At 34.4% G+C, this 17,117-nt stretch overlaps 1 protein-coding gene across 7 annotated transcripts in view; it reads left to right on the top strand.

Moving 5' to 3' along the window:
* Positions 1-17,117, top strand: part of LOC105836993 (kinesin-like protein KIF21A) — a 242,645-nt gene that overhangs the window by 90,908 nt on the left and 134,620 nt on the right. For all 7 annotated transcript variants that reach the window (XM_036291117.1, XM_036291118.1, XM_036291119.1 and 4 more), the window contains one exon: positions 3,571-3,920. In XM_036291117.1, the coding sequence (XP_036147010.1) occupies positions 3,571-3,920 (350 nt within the window). The remainder of the gene's footprint in view (positions 1-3,570; positions 3,921-17,117) is intronic.

Below are 17,117 nucleotides of genomic sequence, written 5' to 3' on the forward strand. Positions count from 1 at the left end.
TGGGTGGATTCGGCTTTTAATGCTCTTTAATTTTTGTCCTTACAAAATTTTTAAAATGTTGAAAAAAAGGGATGAAGGGTGGGTTAAATTAAAAAATTTGAAATTTTTAAAAAATATAAATATACTGTTGTAAAGAGTATAAAATGCCATAAAACTTTCGTATAGAACATTTTTTCATAAACCTTATAGTTTCAAAGATATTCGCAAAAAACGAAAAAATGCGTTATTTTCGAGGGGTGGTTTCAACCCCTAAATGTCGAGATACGCAGATAAAAAAAAATATGGGTCTAATATTTTCTTATGTTCTACAACATATCCGAAGCTCATTAAAATCGGTGAGGGACAGTTCTGTCCGTTCCCTTGTAAGTGTGTCAAATTTAACCTAAGTAATATATATTTCTGAAATTTTTTAAGTTTATACTCACACACACAAATTAACTTTTCTACAAAAATAGTGATATCTAAATATTTTGCGCCAGTTATAAAAACAAATATTTTTATAGAAACTAAAACATTATTACTATTCTTTAGCTAGTTTTTATAATACAAAACAATTATTTAGATTTGACACTATAAAATGAGAGTATTTTAACGATAAATTTAAGAAGATTCGTAAATATAAGCTAGATTAAACTATAAATATTAGTCTTTTGTATTAAATTATTGGCTGCTGTGCGCCGATACGAGGCTGCTGTGCGCCTGCAAAAAATAATTGTCAGAAAGCATATTGGCAAGAAATAAAGGAAATAATATTGAGCTGGAAAATAAATTTTAATACAAATAAATTATAAATATTACAAATAAATACTTTAATACAAATAAATATTTTACTACAAAAACTTGGCGCTGCTAAACCGAATAATTAGCCAACTCTTTCTTTTCCTTTTGTATGTGCAAATTATTCGGTTTAGCAGCGCCAAGTTTTTGTAGTAAAATATTTATTTGTATTAAAGTATTTATTTGTAATATTTATAATTTATTTGTATTAAAATTTATTTTCCAGCTCAATATTATTTCCTTTATTTCTTGCCAATATGCTTTCTGACAATTATTTTTTGCAGGCGCACAGCAGCCTCGTATCGGCGCACAGCAGCCAATGATTTAATACAAAAGACTAATATTTATAGTTTAATCTAGCTTATATTTACGAATCTTCTTAAATTTATCGTTAAAATACTCTCATTTTATAGTGTCAAATCTAAATAATTGTTTTGTATTATAAAAACTAGCTAAAGAATAGTAATAATGTTTTAGTTTCTATAAAAATATTTGTTTTTATAACTGGCGCAAAATATTTAGATATCACTATTTTTGTAGAAAAGTTAATTTGTGTGTGTGAGTATAAACTTAAAAAATTTCAGAAATATATATTACTTAGGTTAAATTTGACACACTTAGTATATAATACTTAGGTTGAACCATCCAAAAGTATATACCACTTAGGTTGAATTTGATTAAAAGTTTTATCTTAAATTTGTTATTTTTTTCTTATATTACTTAGTTTTATACGCAAAAACCCGCCTCGTTTTTTTTTCCGCGGTGCTTATATGCATTGTTTTTTTAGTGCTGGTTAAGTAGAATTACAGCAATATCGGTAGATTTCGAGTAGCAACTGATGCGTTGACTAGTGCAATGGCTGATGTAATAACCGCCGCACGCACATAATGTCATTTGACATCTTTATCGCTTGCAACATTCTTAGTGTGAGTGTATCTTAGTCACAACATTATAATCATACATGTTATAATAAAATAATTTATTTTACATACTTTGAAGAAATACATGATCAAAGATATAATGTTCTATTCATCAAAATTTTTCATCTTCCTTAGATTTTCATACACATTTTATTACATTTTATTATAGGCTGAAATGAGATGGATATCTCAAGGCTTGACTTGTGTTTGTTGATTGTACCTCTTCTAAACAATATAGAAAGAGACTAAAGAAATTTTTTATATGTAATTATTTTTTAAACCTTATGGTAAATGAAGTATTACTTACTAAATTAATATTGAAATTAGGTAATTATTTACATTAGCGATTCCTCATCGATTTTGATGACCTTCAAATATGTTGTCAAGGTCATCATTCTGAACAACTTTCCCCTATACATGTTACCACCGCTCGACCTTAGTTTTTGTATTATATACAAAAAATTATTAACAAACAAATTTAATAAATACGTTACTTACGATTTGATAACCTTAACCATAAAATGTCGTCAAGGTCACCCTCTTGAGTGACCTTGAACAGATTTTAACCGTCGCTCGTGATTTATTTGAAAGTTTACAATAAAAAAGTTTTATAAATTTGATACATAATATTGGTGCTTTAGATAAAGAATCGGTCTCCTATCTCCGTGGCACAAAATAATGAGTAAACAAACGTTTGTAGCGACTTCTACCCTAGTCTGGTACAGCAGAGAATGCGTTGGCGGGGGAGGGGCGGGACCCCTCTCCCTGCACCCCGTAATTTTTCTTAATCTAATTCAAACATTTTTAAGTCGCTATTTGGTTAATGCAAAAATATTGGAAACGAATAGCGTGAAAAGTCGCAAACCTATGTGGTACTGTACAAGCGTGGATGTCGTTTACTTTACGTAAGGCACTGATATCATGTATCGTATATATGAAACGTAAAGTAAACAACGTCCACACTTGTACAGTACCACATAAGTTTACGACTTTCCATACTGTTTGTTTCCAATGTTTTTGCATTAATTAAAAAGCGACTTTAAAATGTTTGGGTTAGGTTAGGAAAAATTACGGAAAGGGGGTGCAGGGGGAGAGGCGGAGCCTTTCCCCCGCCCACGCGTTCTCTACATAACCCTTTGCGAATTTCCATGCTTTAAATTTTAAGAATAATATTTATTAAACTTTAATTGTCATCAACTTTAATTGTTAATATCTCCCTTTGCGGAGCAGAGCGACGGTTTTTTCTGCCAGATTCGTTCATTTTGTGCGATGAGGAATGAGCTCTTCTTAAGTATTACTAAAACATTCTAGTGCAAATTAAAAAAAAGTATGGTATTTATTAAACTTTTGTGTTAATAATTTTTTGTGTATAACTCGAAAACTAAAGTCGAGCGGCGGTAACATGTATAGGGAAAGGTTGTTTAGAATGATGACCTTGACAACATATTTGAAGATCATTAAAATCGGTGAAAAATCGCTAATGTAAATAATTACCTGAAATTATAATGTAATAATAAACTTGCTTCTTGAAGCACATTATTAAAATCTTTTAAATGCCAAATGTGTTAACTAAAAAATTAAGTCATTTAATTGAACTTTAAGTATTGCCAACTAGTAACTTGTCAAAAGCAAACTTAAAAGTATATGTTTAAGTTACTTAAAGTTTTGAATAAATAAATGATCCTAAAATCTTATTGACTGAGTGAGAGAAGAAAATACTTTAAGAAAATTTAAACTTATATAATCCAAGTTTAACTATTAGTATACTTCATAATACTCTCAAATATTTTAAGTGATTTTAAAAAACTTTAATAGATTTTCCTAAGAATCATTTAATCTTGATTATAATTATAATATTTGCAAAATTTTACAGGATAGTATCGCGGAATGTCAGCGGGATATGGTTGAGATGGGCGATGGTGAAGCAGAGGGTGAGCCTGGTGTCGAAACGCTTATTTCTACAATTCGAACGGTAGATGAGGCACAGTACTTACTTCAACGGATGCTGGCATTTACCGTGGAACAAAGCTACATAGCCGCGCAAAAGCAACTTGAGGTGCGAGATATGGAATCACGGCTTAATCAAGTTGCCCAAGAAAGCGATGTACAACATCAATTATTGGAGCACGTTCTACGTGACAGAGATCTTTTATCTCTCACGAATAATCAGAATAACGTATCAACTTACAGCCCAGCTAGTTCTAGGAGTTCCTCTCCTGACAAGTAAGTTGAGTGATAAAATTACTCTTTTATAATTTAAGATAGTTTTCCAGTTTTTTCACTCAATATCTATCAAATCATAACCGGTTTAACTTATTAATAGATCAACAATAAACTAAAAATTCTGCAATGCGCCTGTAGAGGATAGTCAATACTCTCTAGGACGGACAATAAATCCTCACATGTACCAAAACCTGGATACTATAAGAAAACAATTATTTGAAACATTGAATTATAAACTTTGTCAATGGAAAGAACAATTTGACAAATAAATTACATTGATCGATGCTCGATACCGATCCATTTGAAAATGTTTAGGCATTTATGAAGCCAAAGGCTTTGTAGAAAGAAAATATAGAGTGCAAAGCAGTTAACGAGATATATTCGTTTTCTCAAAAGAATATCTATTTTAAAAGGTAAAAAAGCGCCAAGTGCTTTTTAATAAAAAAATTGTCCCAAAAAACCAAAACTATATCTTTAATTAAAACATCTCTTTAGAAAATAATATTATAAAATTGTATTATCTAATTCAAATGATATACACTAAGCAACAAAAAAAGTAAAGTTGACGAAAAAAATTTATTGCATCCTGTGGAGCGCGTCAAAGCTTGAAACTTTTTTTGAAGACAAAACACGTTCTTGTTTTTGAAGAGATGCCGAAAAAGGAAGGGAAAGGATCAAAATCTGACAAATGCTTTTTAAAGTAGAGACTCCAAGCTTTAAGATGAAAAAAAAATTTTAAATACAAGTTTTCACGAAGTTACAATTACTTGAAATTAAATGAAACTAAGGTATAAATTTGTATTATATGCTAATTTTGTTGCTGCAACTAATAGTGTATATTAAAAAAAATACAAATCTTTAAATTACACTTATTAGAAATTGAATATACATTTAATGGAAATATATAATACTATTATACTTATTAAATATATAATTTTATTATACTTATTAATACTATTATACATACTTTATTAAAAAATAAGATAAATGTCTAGAATAAGTACCGAAAAATCAATTTTTTTCAATATCAATCAACAAAACTACTATAGAAATGAAATGTAGAAATGTTTTTATGGAGAAGCAGTTTGATTTTTAGAACAAAACTACGTCCACGCTTGTACCGTACCACATGGATTTGCGACTTTAGATTTGAAATTGTGTCTAAATAGCGACTAAAATTGGATTAGAGTTAAGAAAAAACGGAAAGGGGGTGCAGGGGGAGAGGCAGAGTCTTCCCTCGCCCACGCGTTTTTTGCACCAAAGGTATTATTCATCTCCATTGCTAATAGTTGACTAATGCGAAAACATTGCTCAATATGTAATGTAGTTCAATAACATGTGTTTGTAAACAAAACTCGAAGATATGATTTGGTATTTCTATATTACACTACTACACACACACACGCACGCACGCACGCACACGCGCGCGCGCGCGCGCGCGTGAGAGGGGGTACGACACGTACTATGCATGAAAAGTCGCAAACTCATGTGTTATAATACAAGTAAAAAAATTAAAATTTTTAAATTTTTACTATTGATGTAAAATGATTACACAATTACTATTTTCTACCTTAATTTCCAGAATATATATGTTTTATATCACTTAATAATACATGAAATTCGTGATTTGCATGTTTGCAAATCCATGTGGTGCAGAGAACGCGTGGGCATGGAAAGGGTGGACTCCCTCCCCCTGCACTCTCTCCTCGTTTTTTCCTAACTCTAACCCAATCAATTTTAGCCGTTATTTAGCCACAATTTTAAATCTGAAGTCGCAAACTCATGTGGTACAGTACAAGCGTGGACGTCGTTTTGCTCTGTAATTAGGGGGAGGAGATGACCTTGCTTTGCATAAAAAGTCAAAAACACAATGGTGCAAACAACGTGTAGACGTTTTGGCGGAGCTTTACCCCTCCCCCGTACCTCCTTTCAGTATTAGCTATTAAAATTAACTAACAAGGGGACCTTACGGGTCATGGAACACCGATTTTTTTTATACTTATAGGATTTGAAGATCAGTACCCGGACTTCAATTTCCTAAAGCAGTACGACGCGCTTCTCAAAAATACTCGAGAAAATCGATTTTGAAGATTTCCGATATCTGTAAGTACAGAAAATTTTAACCTATTGTCAGAGCCGCTCGTAGCCGAGCGCACAGAGCTCTAGTTTCGTAAGCGCGGAGTCGCTGGTTCGATTCTCGCTCTGGCCTCAATTTTTTTTTCATAAGTTAATAAAGTTTTTTTTTAATCCTATATCTTAACATTTATCAAATTGAAATGCTAATTAATTATTAAATATTTATTCGTTATTTTTTAAATAAAAATTAAATTGGCTCATGTAATACTGACGAGTAATGTCAAATGTATTTATTATTAATATATTTTATAACATACATGAATTAATAACTCATAAAAAATAACAAATAAATATTTAATAATTAATTAGCATTTCAATTTGATAAATGTTAAGATATAGGATTAAAAAAAAAACTTTATTAACTTATGAAAAAAAAATTGAGGCCAGAGCGAGAATCGAACCAGCGACTCCGCGCTTACGAAACTAGAGCTCTGTGCGCTCGGCTACGAGCGGCTCTGACAATAGGTTAAAATTTTCTGTACTTACAGATATCGGAAATCTTCAAAATCGATTTTCTCGAGTATTTTTGAGAAGCGCGTCGTACTGCTTTAGGAAATTGAAGTCCGGGTACTGATCTTCAAATCCTATAAGTATAAAAAAAATCGGTGTTCCATGACCCGTAAGGTCCCCTTGTAAGAAAACTTGAATTGTTTCAAATGAGTTATATGAAATTTTGAACATTTAAGGGGATACTAAACTGCTCTGTTTTATCACTAATTTTTTGGACACCGAAATCTTTTTATTGATTGCATGGAATTGAAAATCCTTCTCCAAAATTTAAGTACAGATAGTAACGCGGTGCGCTGCGATCAATTTCATACGAAAAACGAAAGAAAGTTAGAAAATTCTAGTTTTGTTATCCACTTCTGTAGTCGACTCGTGAAAACATTTGCTGCGTATAAAAATTTTAGACTTGTACGTATAAAATAAGCATAAGGCGCACTTGAAATTTTAGCAAAGAACAATACTATGCTTTTAGAGTAAGCCTAGGAACTTTAGAAAAAAAGTATTCCGTGTTTAAGGGAATTCTATCTGTTTTATCGACAAAATTGTACAATTTGTTCCAAAATCCTTTTTCACAATTAAAGTATAGACGGTAACAGTGTGCGGAATACATAAACTTTAATTCTGGAAAAGGATTTCTAAATCTATAAAAGAAATATATACAAAATTTTAATGTTAATGACGTGCCTAAATGACTTTATCGACCTCGATCAAGTTTGACGAGCAGTTTAGCATCCCCTTAACGTCATTTTACTCAAAAACTATTATCTTTCTGGCAAAAATGAACAGAATATAAAATATGTGTTTTGATGAGATCTACAACTTTTATTTAAAGTATTTTTTGAAATTCTCATTATTTACGGAAATAAATGAAAAAAATTATCCTACTGGGAATAATTGTAAACTCTAAATATGGACTTAAAACTGCTGCACGAAGGGTCGAACTCAAGAGTAAAGTGTTCTTTATATCGTTGTTTTGCAGAATCGGAAGTTGTGCTGAGTTGTGCTACGCTAGCATAACTCAGATATGCAATATTATTTTCATTAGATAATGGATATATATAAAAATGTCAATTGTTGTCAATATTACTCGAAATTAGTTTTTTATCGTAATTTTTTATTGTTATTTTTTTAAAGTGATATTTTGGCACAATGTTAGCACAACCTAGCACAACTTAGCACAATTGAGAAAATTGCGAAAAACCGAAAGTGGGTTGACCTAAAAATTGTTTTTTTTCCATTTTTTTGTATGTTTTATATTACTTAGCACAATTTAGCACAATTGTCAAAACATGTTAATTTAAAAAATGGGGGGATAATTTCTAATAGACAAAAAACGGCTCTACTAAATTAAAAGAAAAACAAATTATAAATAACAATGACCTCAATTTGAATGTTACTACTTTATTATATTTGGAAATTAAACATTTTGATATATTGAATCATACAGGAAATTTAGAAGGAAAATAAAAACACTTGTATAATTCAAATCTAAACTATCAATTAAATTTATTCACAAGGGAACCTCGCGAACTCGAAAATTCAGATTTTAATGAAACTTGGCATAAATGTAAAGGGGGTAAATACATGAATTTAGAAATTTTTTATAGCGGCCCAAAAACGATTTAAAGGGGTGAAACCATCATACAAAGGTTGAGACATTTTTGTGTTTTCTTGATATATCTCGTAAACTAAACAAAATATTAAAAAATGTTTTATACAAAAGTTTTACAATAAAAGTACTTCTATCTAACTACAGTAATAAAATTATGAAAAAAAATTTTTTTTAATTGTTTTTTAATTTTTAAAGAAAAAAATTTATTTTTAAATTTTATTAATGTAGTTAGATAAAAATATTTTTGCGATAAAACTTTTGTATAAAACATTTTTTGATATCTCCAATACTTTTCGAGATTATCGAAAAAAGCAAAAATTTGCTCTACATTAGTAGTTTCATCCTTTCGATCGCTTTTGATCGGGACTTGAAAATTTATTTTAGTTACCTAATTACATGTTTCTTTTCGTGGATGGGAAAAATGCATTGTGTATCTCCCATGGTCGGTCCATGGGGATATGTGGGATCCATTAAGAAACCCACCGCTTGGATGAACACAAACACAAAGGGACAACATACTGTCACCGTAAACAACTAGGACTATTTCGGGGATCTAATTACATGTGTGTTTCATCTAAAGTTATATAAAAAAAACATTTTTATTTAATTACGTTAATAAAATTTACAAGAAATAAACTTTTTTTTGGTATTTTCCATATAAAGGAATTTTTTGGGTGACACGTGGAAAAATTTTTAGACACCATCGATTCCTGATAGGAGTATGATTTCCATCCCTAAAATGTCCGCGATGGTGTACTTTTAGCATGCTCGGGAAGGACTTTGGATATATTATTGCATAATATTTTGGAAAAATTCTTTCTATCCTTCCATTTTACGATTTATACATAGAGTTTGACTATAATGTATAAAAAAACATTTAAATTATTACAAACGCTACTAATAAACATTAAAATTATCTAAAGAAATTTGTTACTTACGAACAATTCTTATATTTCGTAGTATTTACAATTATGGTATTCTTCAAAAAAATAATTACATCACATTTTAGGAATGGAAATCATATTCCTATCAGGAATCGACGGTGTCTGAAAATTTTTCTATGTGTCACCCAAAAAATTCTTTTATATGGGAAATATCAAAAAGAAGTTTATTTCTTGTAAATTTTATTAACATGATTGAATACAAATTTTTTTTTATATAACTTTAGATGAAACACACATGTAATTAGGTCCTCGAAATAGTCCTAGTTGTTTACGGTGACAGTATGTTGTCCCTTTGTGTTTGTGTTTATCCAAGCGGTGGGTTTCTTAATGGATCCTACATATCCCCATGGACCGACCATGGGAGATACACAATGCATTTTTTCTATTTACGATAAAAAACATGTAATTAGGTAAACAGATAAATTTACAAATTTTCAAGTCCCGATCAAAAGCGATCGAAAGGATGAAACTACTTCTGATGTATAGAGCAGATTTTTGCTTTTTTCGATAATCTTGAAAAGTATTGGAGATATCAAAAAATGGTTTATACAAAAGTTTTATGGCATATTTAGATAAAATATTTTTATCTAACTACATTAATAAAATTTTGAAAAAAAAAATTTCTTCAAAGAAAATTTTTCTCTTTTTTTTTTCAAAATTTTATTACTGTAGTTAGATAAAAGTACTTTTATTGTAAAATTTTTGTATAAAACATTTTTTTATATTTTGTTTAGTTTACGTAATATATCGAGAAAACGCAAAAATGTCTCAACCTTTGAAGGGTGATTTCACCCCTTTAAATCGTTTTTGGGCCGCTATTAAAAATTTCTAAATTCATGTATTTACCTTCTCTACATTTATGGCAAGTTTCATTAAAATTTGAATTTTCGAGTTTGCAAGGTTCCTTTATCAGTATTGATTAATTTAATCGTTATTAAAATATCTGATATTCTAAAATGCTCGCAAAGCTCATGATTATAGTTACACGGGGCTGTTTGCTAATTTCATAGCGTGTCAAGAGAAGGTAATGTCTTGAGTCAAATAAAACTATTTACCTGGGACGAGACATTATTGTTTCTTGATACACTATGAAATTAACAAAAAATATGTCTTAGTGATGTCATTCTGGACATAATTATCAATTGTTACCGACTTTTTATTGCCGTCCCACATAGAAATTGGCATCCAGTGGATGTCTAATGGACGTCCATTAAACCTCCATAGATCCACGGGACGTCTATGTCCATGGTGGAAGTCAGATGAATGTCCATTAGAGGTCTAGTAAACTTCCTTAGCTCCATTGGAGATTTACCTCCATGGCGGAAGTTAAATAGACGTCCATTAGGGATCCAGTAAACTTCCATGGCTCTTTTGAAGGTTTACCTCCATGGCGGAAGTTAGATAAACGTTCATTAAAGATCCAGTGAACTTCCATGGCTCCATTGGAAGTTTACCTCCATGGTAGAAGTTAGATAAACATCCATTAGGGATCTATTAAACACCCATAGCTCCATTGGATGTTTTCTTCCATGGTGGAAGTCAGATAGAAGTCCATTAGGGATTTACTAAACTTCCATAGCCCTATGGAACATTTACTTCCATGGTGAAAGTTATCCAGACAACACGCTTGTCAAAATGAAAACTTTAAGAGAGCTTTTTTAAGAAAACATTTAAATGTCTTGGAAATGATGTCAAAATGGTAACATTTATCACGTCTACTAAGAGGTCTTTGAGATATCTTATTGAAGAGTTTCGTTTAAGTTTCTTGAAAATGTTATCTTTATGACATCAGCTAAATGATATCAGCTTAATGTCTCATAAAAGATATCACAATGCTGTCCGATTTTTGAGCCGTCCATGCGCGTTGCAGTTGACTCAGAAATCACACAACACTATAACATTCTGAATGAGATCCATTTGATATTTAAAAAAATTATCATAAAGATGTTTTCAAAAATAACGGTCTGTCTACAATTACTGCGCCCAAAAATGCACAAAATCTAATTCATGTACTGAACAAAAACAGGATAATAAATGTACTATTCAATTTTTCTTAGAATATATGATTCATATAGTTAACTATCTACCCAGCTAGCAAAATAACGCAAACTTTGCGCGAAGTTTGCCGCAAACTCGAGCAAACCTTTGCAACAAAATTACGACAAGGTGTGTCCGCATTAAGCTTAGCTTTTGCTGGCAAGGCTTGTTGTAATAGTATGACGCATATTTTATGCAAATAACAGAGTAAAATTTGCTAGTAAAGCATAACAACAAATTTGCAACAAGAACAAGGCAAATCTTGCTGTACACAATATGATAGCAAATTTGTGGCAAGAATAGAGCAAACCTTGCTATACATAGCATGATAGCAAATTTGTGGCAAAAACAAGGCAAACCTTGCCATGCACAATATGATAGCAAATTTGTGGCAAAAACAGGACAAATCTTGTCAAAATTAAGATCAACAAAAATGAAATATTGGACTGATTAGTGAATGTGAATGGTGCAATCGTACTTAGTTCTCTGTTCTCGACGAGCCCCTTTTATTAATCCAGTAGGTAAATCTTTTTCACGAGAAATGCGCCATCTCGAGATAGATAGTAAAGTTACCCAGAAATAAAGTTTAAAACCCGATAATGCAACCCTGTTATTTGCATAAAATGTGCATCATACTATTTGCGACAAGCCTTGCCAGCAGAAACTAAGCTGTTTACGGACATACCTTGTCGCAATTTTATTGCAAAAGTGTGCTTGGCAAGTTTTATTTTGTTCTTGCTACTAATTTGCTGTTATTCTGTGCTTAACAAGATTTCCTGTTCGTGCCATAAATTTATTGTCATGTCGTGTAGCAATGTTTGCTCTGTTATTTGTTTAAATTTTGCATTTTATCGTGTCGGAGCAAATCTTGTAATTTCTCTACGTACGTAATATTTATGTACAAGTCTTTCTCTGTTATTTGCAGCATCGTGTGATGAAAACTTTTGCCGTAAATTTGCTCGAAACTTTTAGAAAACAAAGCAACAGACAATTACTTGTCATAAAATTGTTGTCAAAATTGAAACAATCCTTGCTGTAAAGCTTTCACGATATGTGATTTTAACAGGCCTGGCTAGCTGGGTAATTAATCATTTGAACACTTCAAAGTATTAATGCTAAATAGATCGCAATTTCCATCAAATTATTAAGGTTATGGAAAAAGATAAATTTAACAATGAAATTAATAAGTAAATAAATTAATGCTATTTATTTTTAATGTTTTGCAAAATTTAATTGTTTTTATAAAAAATAATATAATTGCGTCAGTTTATAACATATAGGTATATGTAGACAATAACAAGTACCCATATTGGTGAATCGAATTGGCATAGCAGGTAGAGTACAAGGTTCGTAATCCTAAGGTCCCGGGTTTAAATCCATCAGCGGCAACTGAGAATAAAATAAAATTGTATAATTTAAATTTAATTAATTAATAAAAATTTGTTCTAAATTTAGTATGTACTGTTGTTAAAAATAATTTTTAAAAAATGACATTTCTATTTTAAATTTTTATTTTGTCAATCATCTATCGAGGCTCCATGAAGCCTCTACTAATGATCCACAAAACATCCGCTAGTCATCCACCGAGGTTTCGTGAAGCCTCTATTAATAATCCACACAACGTCTAATAGAGCTCTTTGACGATGTCTAATGGAGGTCTAATAGACGTACGCAATGCGGAACTGTGGATTTCTAATGGCTCTATATTGGACGTCTAATGGACGTCCACTGGAAGTCGAAACTTCCATGGCAGACGTCTAATGGACGTCTAATGGAGGTTTCATTTCTATGTGGGATTTATAGTTGCATTCCGAAATCCAGTACCAGTACTGAAAATTTATAGTTAATTTTACGTGTACTATAGATTTTTAATACTAGCAGTACTGAATTTTGGAACGCAGCCTGTAGTAACTCTCGACGCTTTCGAACTAACTTGGTCATTTTTGAACAAACCTAACTTAACCCTTTTTTTGCGAGGGTAGGGAGAAATGGATTTACGCACACTTGCTCGGAATTCGTCCGGGGCGGGTAGTATGGGACTCCCGGCGTCCCATCGCCTATCGAAATGGAAAACCTAGACCCAACCAAGAGTCGGGTGCCCCGGACCATCCATTAAAATCCCTTCTCTATGCGCCTACTTTAACCGCAAGTAGGGGTGTGGATCGGAATCGTCTGTGATATGCTTTAACTTACACTCCCGAGGGGTGTTGACCTAGATCGGTTTCTCCTCTCCTCTTGCAACCTCTTGCGCCTCGCCACCTCTTTGGTGCTGTCGTGGTCACCGCGATTGCACAGTAATGACATGAAGCAGTGAACTCTTTAAGGATCCTTTCTTTTTGAAAAACGGAGGAGATGTGTCCATATCGCGCTCCACGTCGAAATCTCATGGGCTCGATATCTGGCCCTATGTAGCTGGCTGTAGGCTGGGGGTGGGGAGTCTCCGATTCCCGAAGGACAGTAGAGAGAGAGGGGGGGGAGGGAGAGAGAGAGAAACCGTCGCCCCCTTGCATTGGGAACCCGAACGTCTGCGCGCTTGGGTGCAAATTGTCTCTTTGTTGATATGGTAGGGCAGAGTCGGTCGGACCGAGAGGGAGGAGGCCAGGGGAGAGTTACCTCCGTCCGGCGTCCTCCCCCGGTCTATGGTTAGGCTCTCTTCTTTTTTGCTGGGCTCCTTGGCCCGCATAACTTCTTCCGAAAAGGTTTGAAACGCGTTTCACTTATCCTTTTTGTTCACAATTTGTCCAATTATTGCTGGGAGAGAGAGGTCTTCCCCGATACATTACATCAGCGATAGCCTTGTATATCCCATTGTGGGCACTCGCTAAGGGTGTGTATCGAATCGTCGCACCCCGCCTCACAGAACCAACAGAGCAGCTGCTCGCTTTGCCGATTCTAAACAAGTATTTGGCAAATACCCATCGATCCGTCAGAATTTGAATTATGCGGTATGTTAGCTGGCCGTGGCTTTTTTCTATTCAAACACATACGTGAGGTCGAATGGCTTCCCTAGTGATTCTTCCGCGTTTCCTCTGCTCAGGTATATGTTCCATTGTCTGATGAGAAGCTCTTCTTTCTCTTTGATTTCCCGCTCCTTCTCCCGAGTCTAAGTCCATTGTCTTTGATGTCTCTTATTTTGTTCTACTAGACATTCTACTATACGTTATCTTATTCTGTATAAGTTCTCCTTCTTTTATTGGCCTCTAACAGAAGGCATTCGAGCAAGTAAGGTTGCCGCATTGTGAGACACTATTGGGTAGGCGCAAGCCACTGTTTGCGTCAGGGAACGTTGTATGGGGGCGTCCATCTCGCGTACATTCATATCGGGCTAGCGTAAATGATGTATGATTTAACTGTCCTCGCGTACAGTCATCTTTTGATTTCACCTGAGCCGCGCAGGTTCGACATTAGTCTCCGAGGACCCAGGCAATGCGGCCACCATCTCCAAGTGTGCACGAAAGGACCACTGAGGATCCAGTAAGACCTCCAAGTCAAGGAGAAGGAAACTCGGATTTCCGAGTGGTTCATCATGGTAGTCGGGAGATCCGTTCTTTGCGGAAGCTTACCTCTGTGGCAGAACAAGGCTACTTCTGTTTTCGCTGTGGCTATCTTGAGGCCAATGGCGTTGATCTTATTTATCACGGAGTTTGCCTTTACGCGTGCCGATTCGATGTCGTCTGCGGCGCATAATAATAGGGTGTCATCGACATACCCTACTATCTCGCATCCCTCTTCGAGCTCGGTTTGCAGAACGTTATCATACACGATATTCCAAAGCAGGGGGCTTAGAACTGATCCCTGTGGGAGCCCCTTGCTAACGGCTCTCTCCACACATGTCCCCTCGGAGTCAAGGAAGGTGATATATCTCTTGTACAGATAGTGATCCACCAATCTGCGCAAGTAAGGTGGGAAATTCTTGCTCATTGCGTCTTTGATGCTACACCAGTGGATGGAATTAAACGTGTTTTTGGTATCCAGTTCTATGGCGATAACGTATTTTTCTGGACTGTTTGTTCGGTCTTGTATGTATTCTTTGACATGTTGGAGGGCGTCTATCGTCGAGCATCCGGGGCGGAAGGCATATTGTCTTTCCGACAATTTGTCTTTCTGGTGCTCCTCCATCCATTGGTCGATTCTTGACCGGATGATTCTTTTAAACGTTTTGCCTACTTCGTTTAGCAGGCAAATTAGTCTTGCTTTGATGGGGTCGCCGGTGATGGGCCCTTTGGGATGAGTACCAAGATGGCACTTTTCCATCTTAGGAAAGTATCCCTCTACTATATACCAGTCAAAACAGTGTCGGTGATTTCGGTGGAAGTCTGCTTCCAAATTTGGAGAGTTATTCTATTGAATCTCGGGGCAACCCGTCCGCCCTTTTTAGGGGCTTTCAGGGCCCTAATTATATCTTCTTGTTTGGGTCATAGCAAGGCTACGAGAGGGTCTCCTGTAGGAGCGCCCATGTGATCTGCCTTCCATCTCCTAGCTCGCAGGTCTCTCTCGATTTGGGTTACGTCTCGTCCCCCGCGGTCAATTTCGAAGATGATGATCCGATGGTCCGAAAGGGACTCGATCTCGGGTCTTAGCCCAGACCCTCACGAGTTAAACCAGGTCCGGGGACACTATTATCATATCTAGTTTGGCGCCATCTCCGTCGGATTCTCCGCTCACTTGCGTTCTCAACCTCGTTAGCTTGGCCTTTACGCAGCCACGTGCCCTGCATAAATTCACGATCTCTATTGCAAATGGAATTTCTTGAGAATAGTCTAATGCTATATCTCTTGCGACTTGTTAGATCCACGAAACTTTGTTTCGGGATCCGGCTCGAAGGACCAAATGTAAAATTGCGAAAAATTGAATTTGCTCACACGCGTACCACAATAGCGACGGGGGAAGAACAACTGCCGATATCGTCGCGCCGATTTGCTCGCTCTTCTTCTTTCCCCTTTTGGATATCCGGCTCAAGGTGAGGGCCACAGCACCACAATTTAATAACTTGCTCGCTTGTTGCGCACGCATACAGTAAACTCGCATTTGCTCATCGTACCCGTACGACGCCACCTACAGCTAGTGATTATAATGGCCAGGGTTTCTAAATCCCTAAAGATTTATAGGCTATGCGAGATAACTGAATTTAAGTAGTATGAGCCCTTGCACAGACTTTTGCATAACGCATAACATAAATGCATAAGAAATTTGATTGAATTTCTTATGCACTTTGCTTATGGACCAATTTGCTTATGTACATACGTTATGCATTATGTAAAAGTGTGTGCGGTGTGTTATACTTAGGGTCGGTTTTACCATCTCCGGTTATCTTAACTGACCGATTATTCCATCGGAATTGACCAATCGCATTTGTTAATTTTGCTTAACGACAAATTTGGTCAATTCCAATGAAATAATCGATTAGTTAAGGTAATCGGAGATGGTGAAACCGGCCCATAATTATTTTTACTATAAAATTTTCTCCAGTATCCGAACGAAATGCGTACACAAACGTTAGGTTAGGGTATAAGCCCAGATAACAAACCATGGAGAAATGGCAATTACACGTACACTCCATGACGTGGAGAACAACATAATTGATCAATTTTTAATCAAATATGATCTTAAGAAAAGCTCTTAAAGCTCTTAAAAGCTGTTGCTTCACACAATTGTCGACACAAGTTATGTAAATGGAAAGCATTCCTTGAAACGCATTCAATTCAAGTGTCTCCACGTGACAAGAAATAACAGCATGAAACAGTGTACGTTTGTGTGAAGAGAATAGTACACATACAATTATTATTTGTAGTGTGAAAAAAATTTGAATAAACGTTTTATTAATAAATTTTATAAAAAGCATATAATTACTTTTTTGCAAAACATCTTAAAAATTTAATTATACAAACACATATGTATATATATATATATATATATATATATATATATATAATGTTTCTCCATTTAAATATTCTGCAATTA

Source organism: Monomorium pharaonis, chromosome 8, assembly GCF_013373865.1.
Source record: "Monomorium pharaonis isolate MP-MQ-018 chromosome 8, ASM1337386v2, whole genome shotgun sequence".
Classification (NCBI taxonomy): domain Eukaryota; kingdom Metazoa; phylum Arthropoda; class Insecta; order Hymenoptera; family Formicidae; genus Monomorium; species Monomorium pharaonis.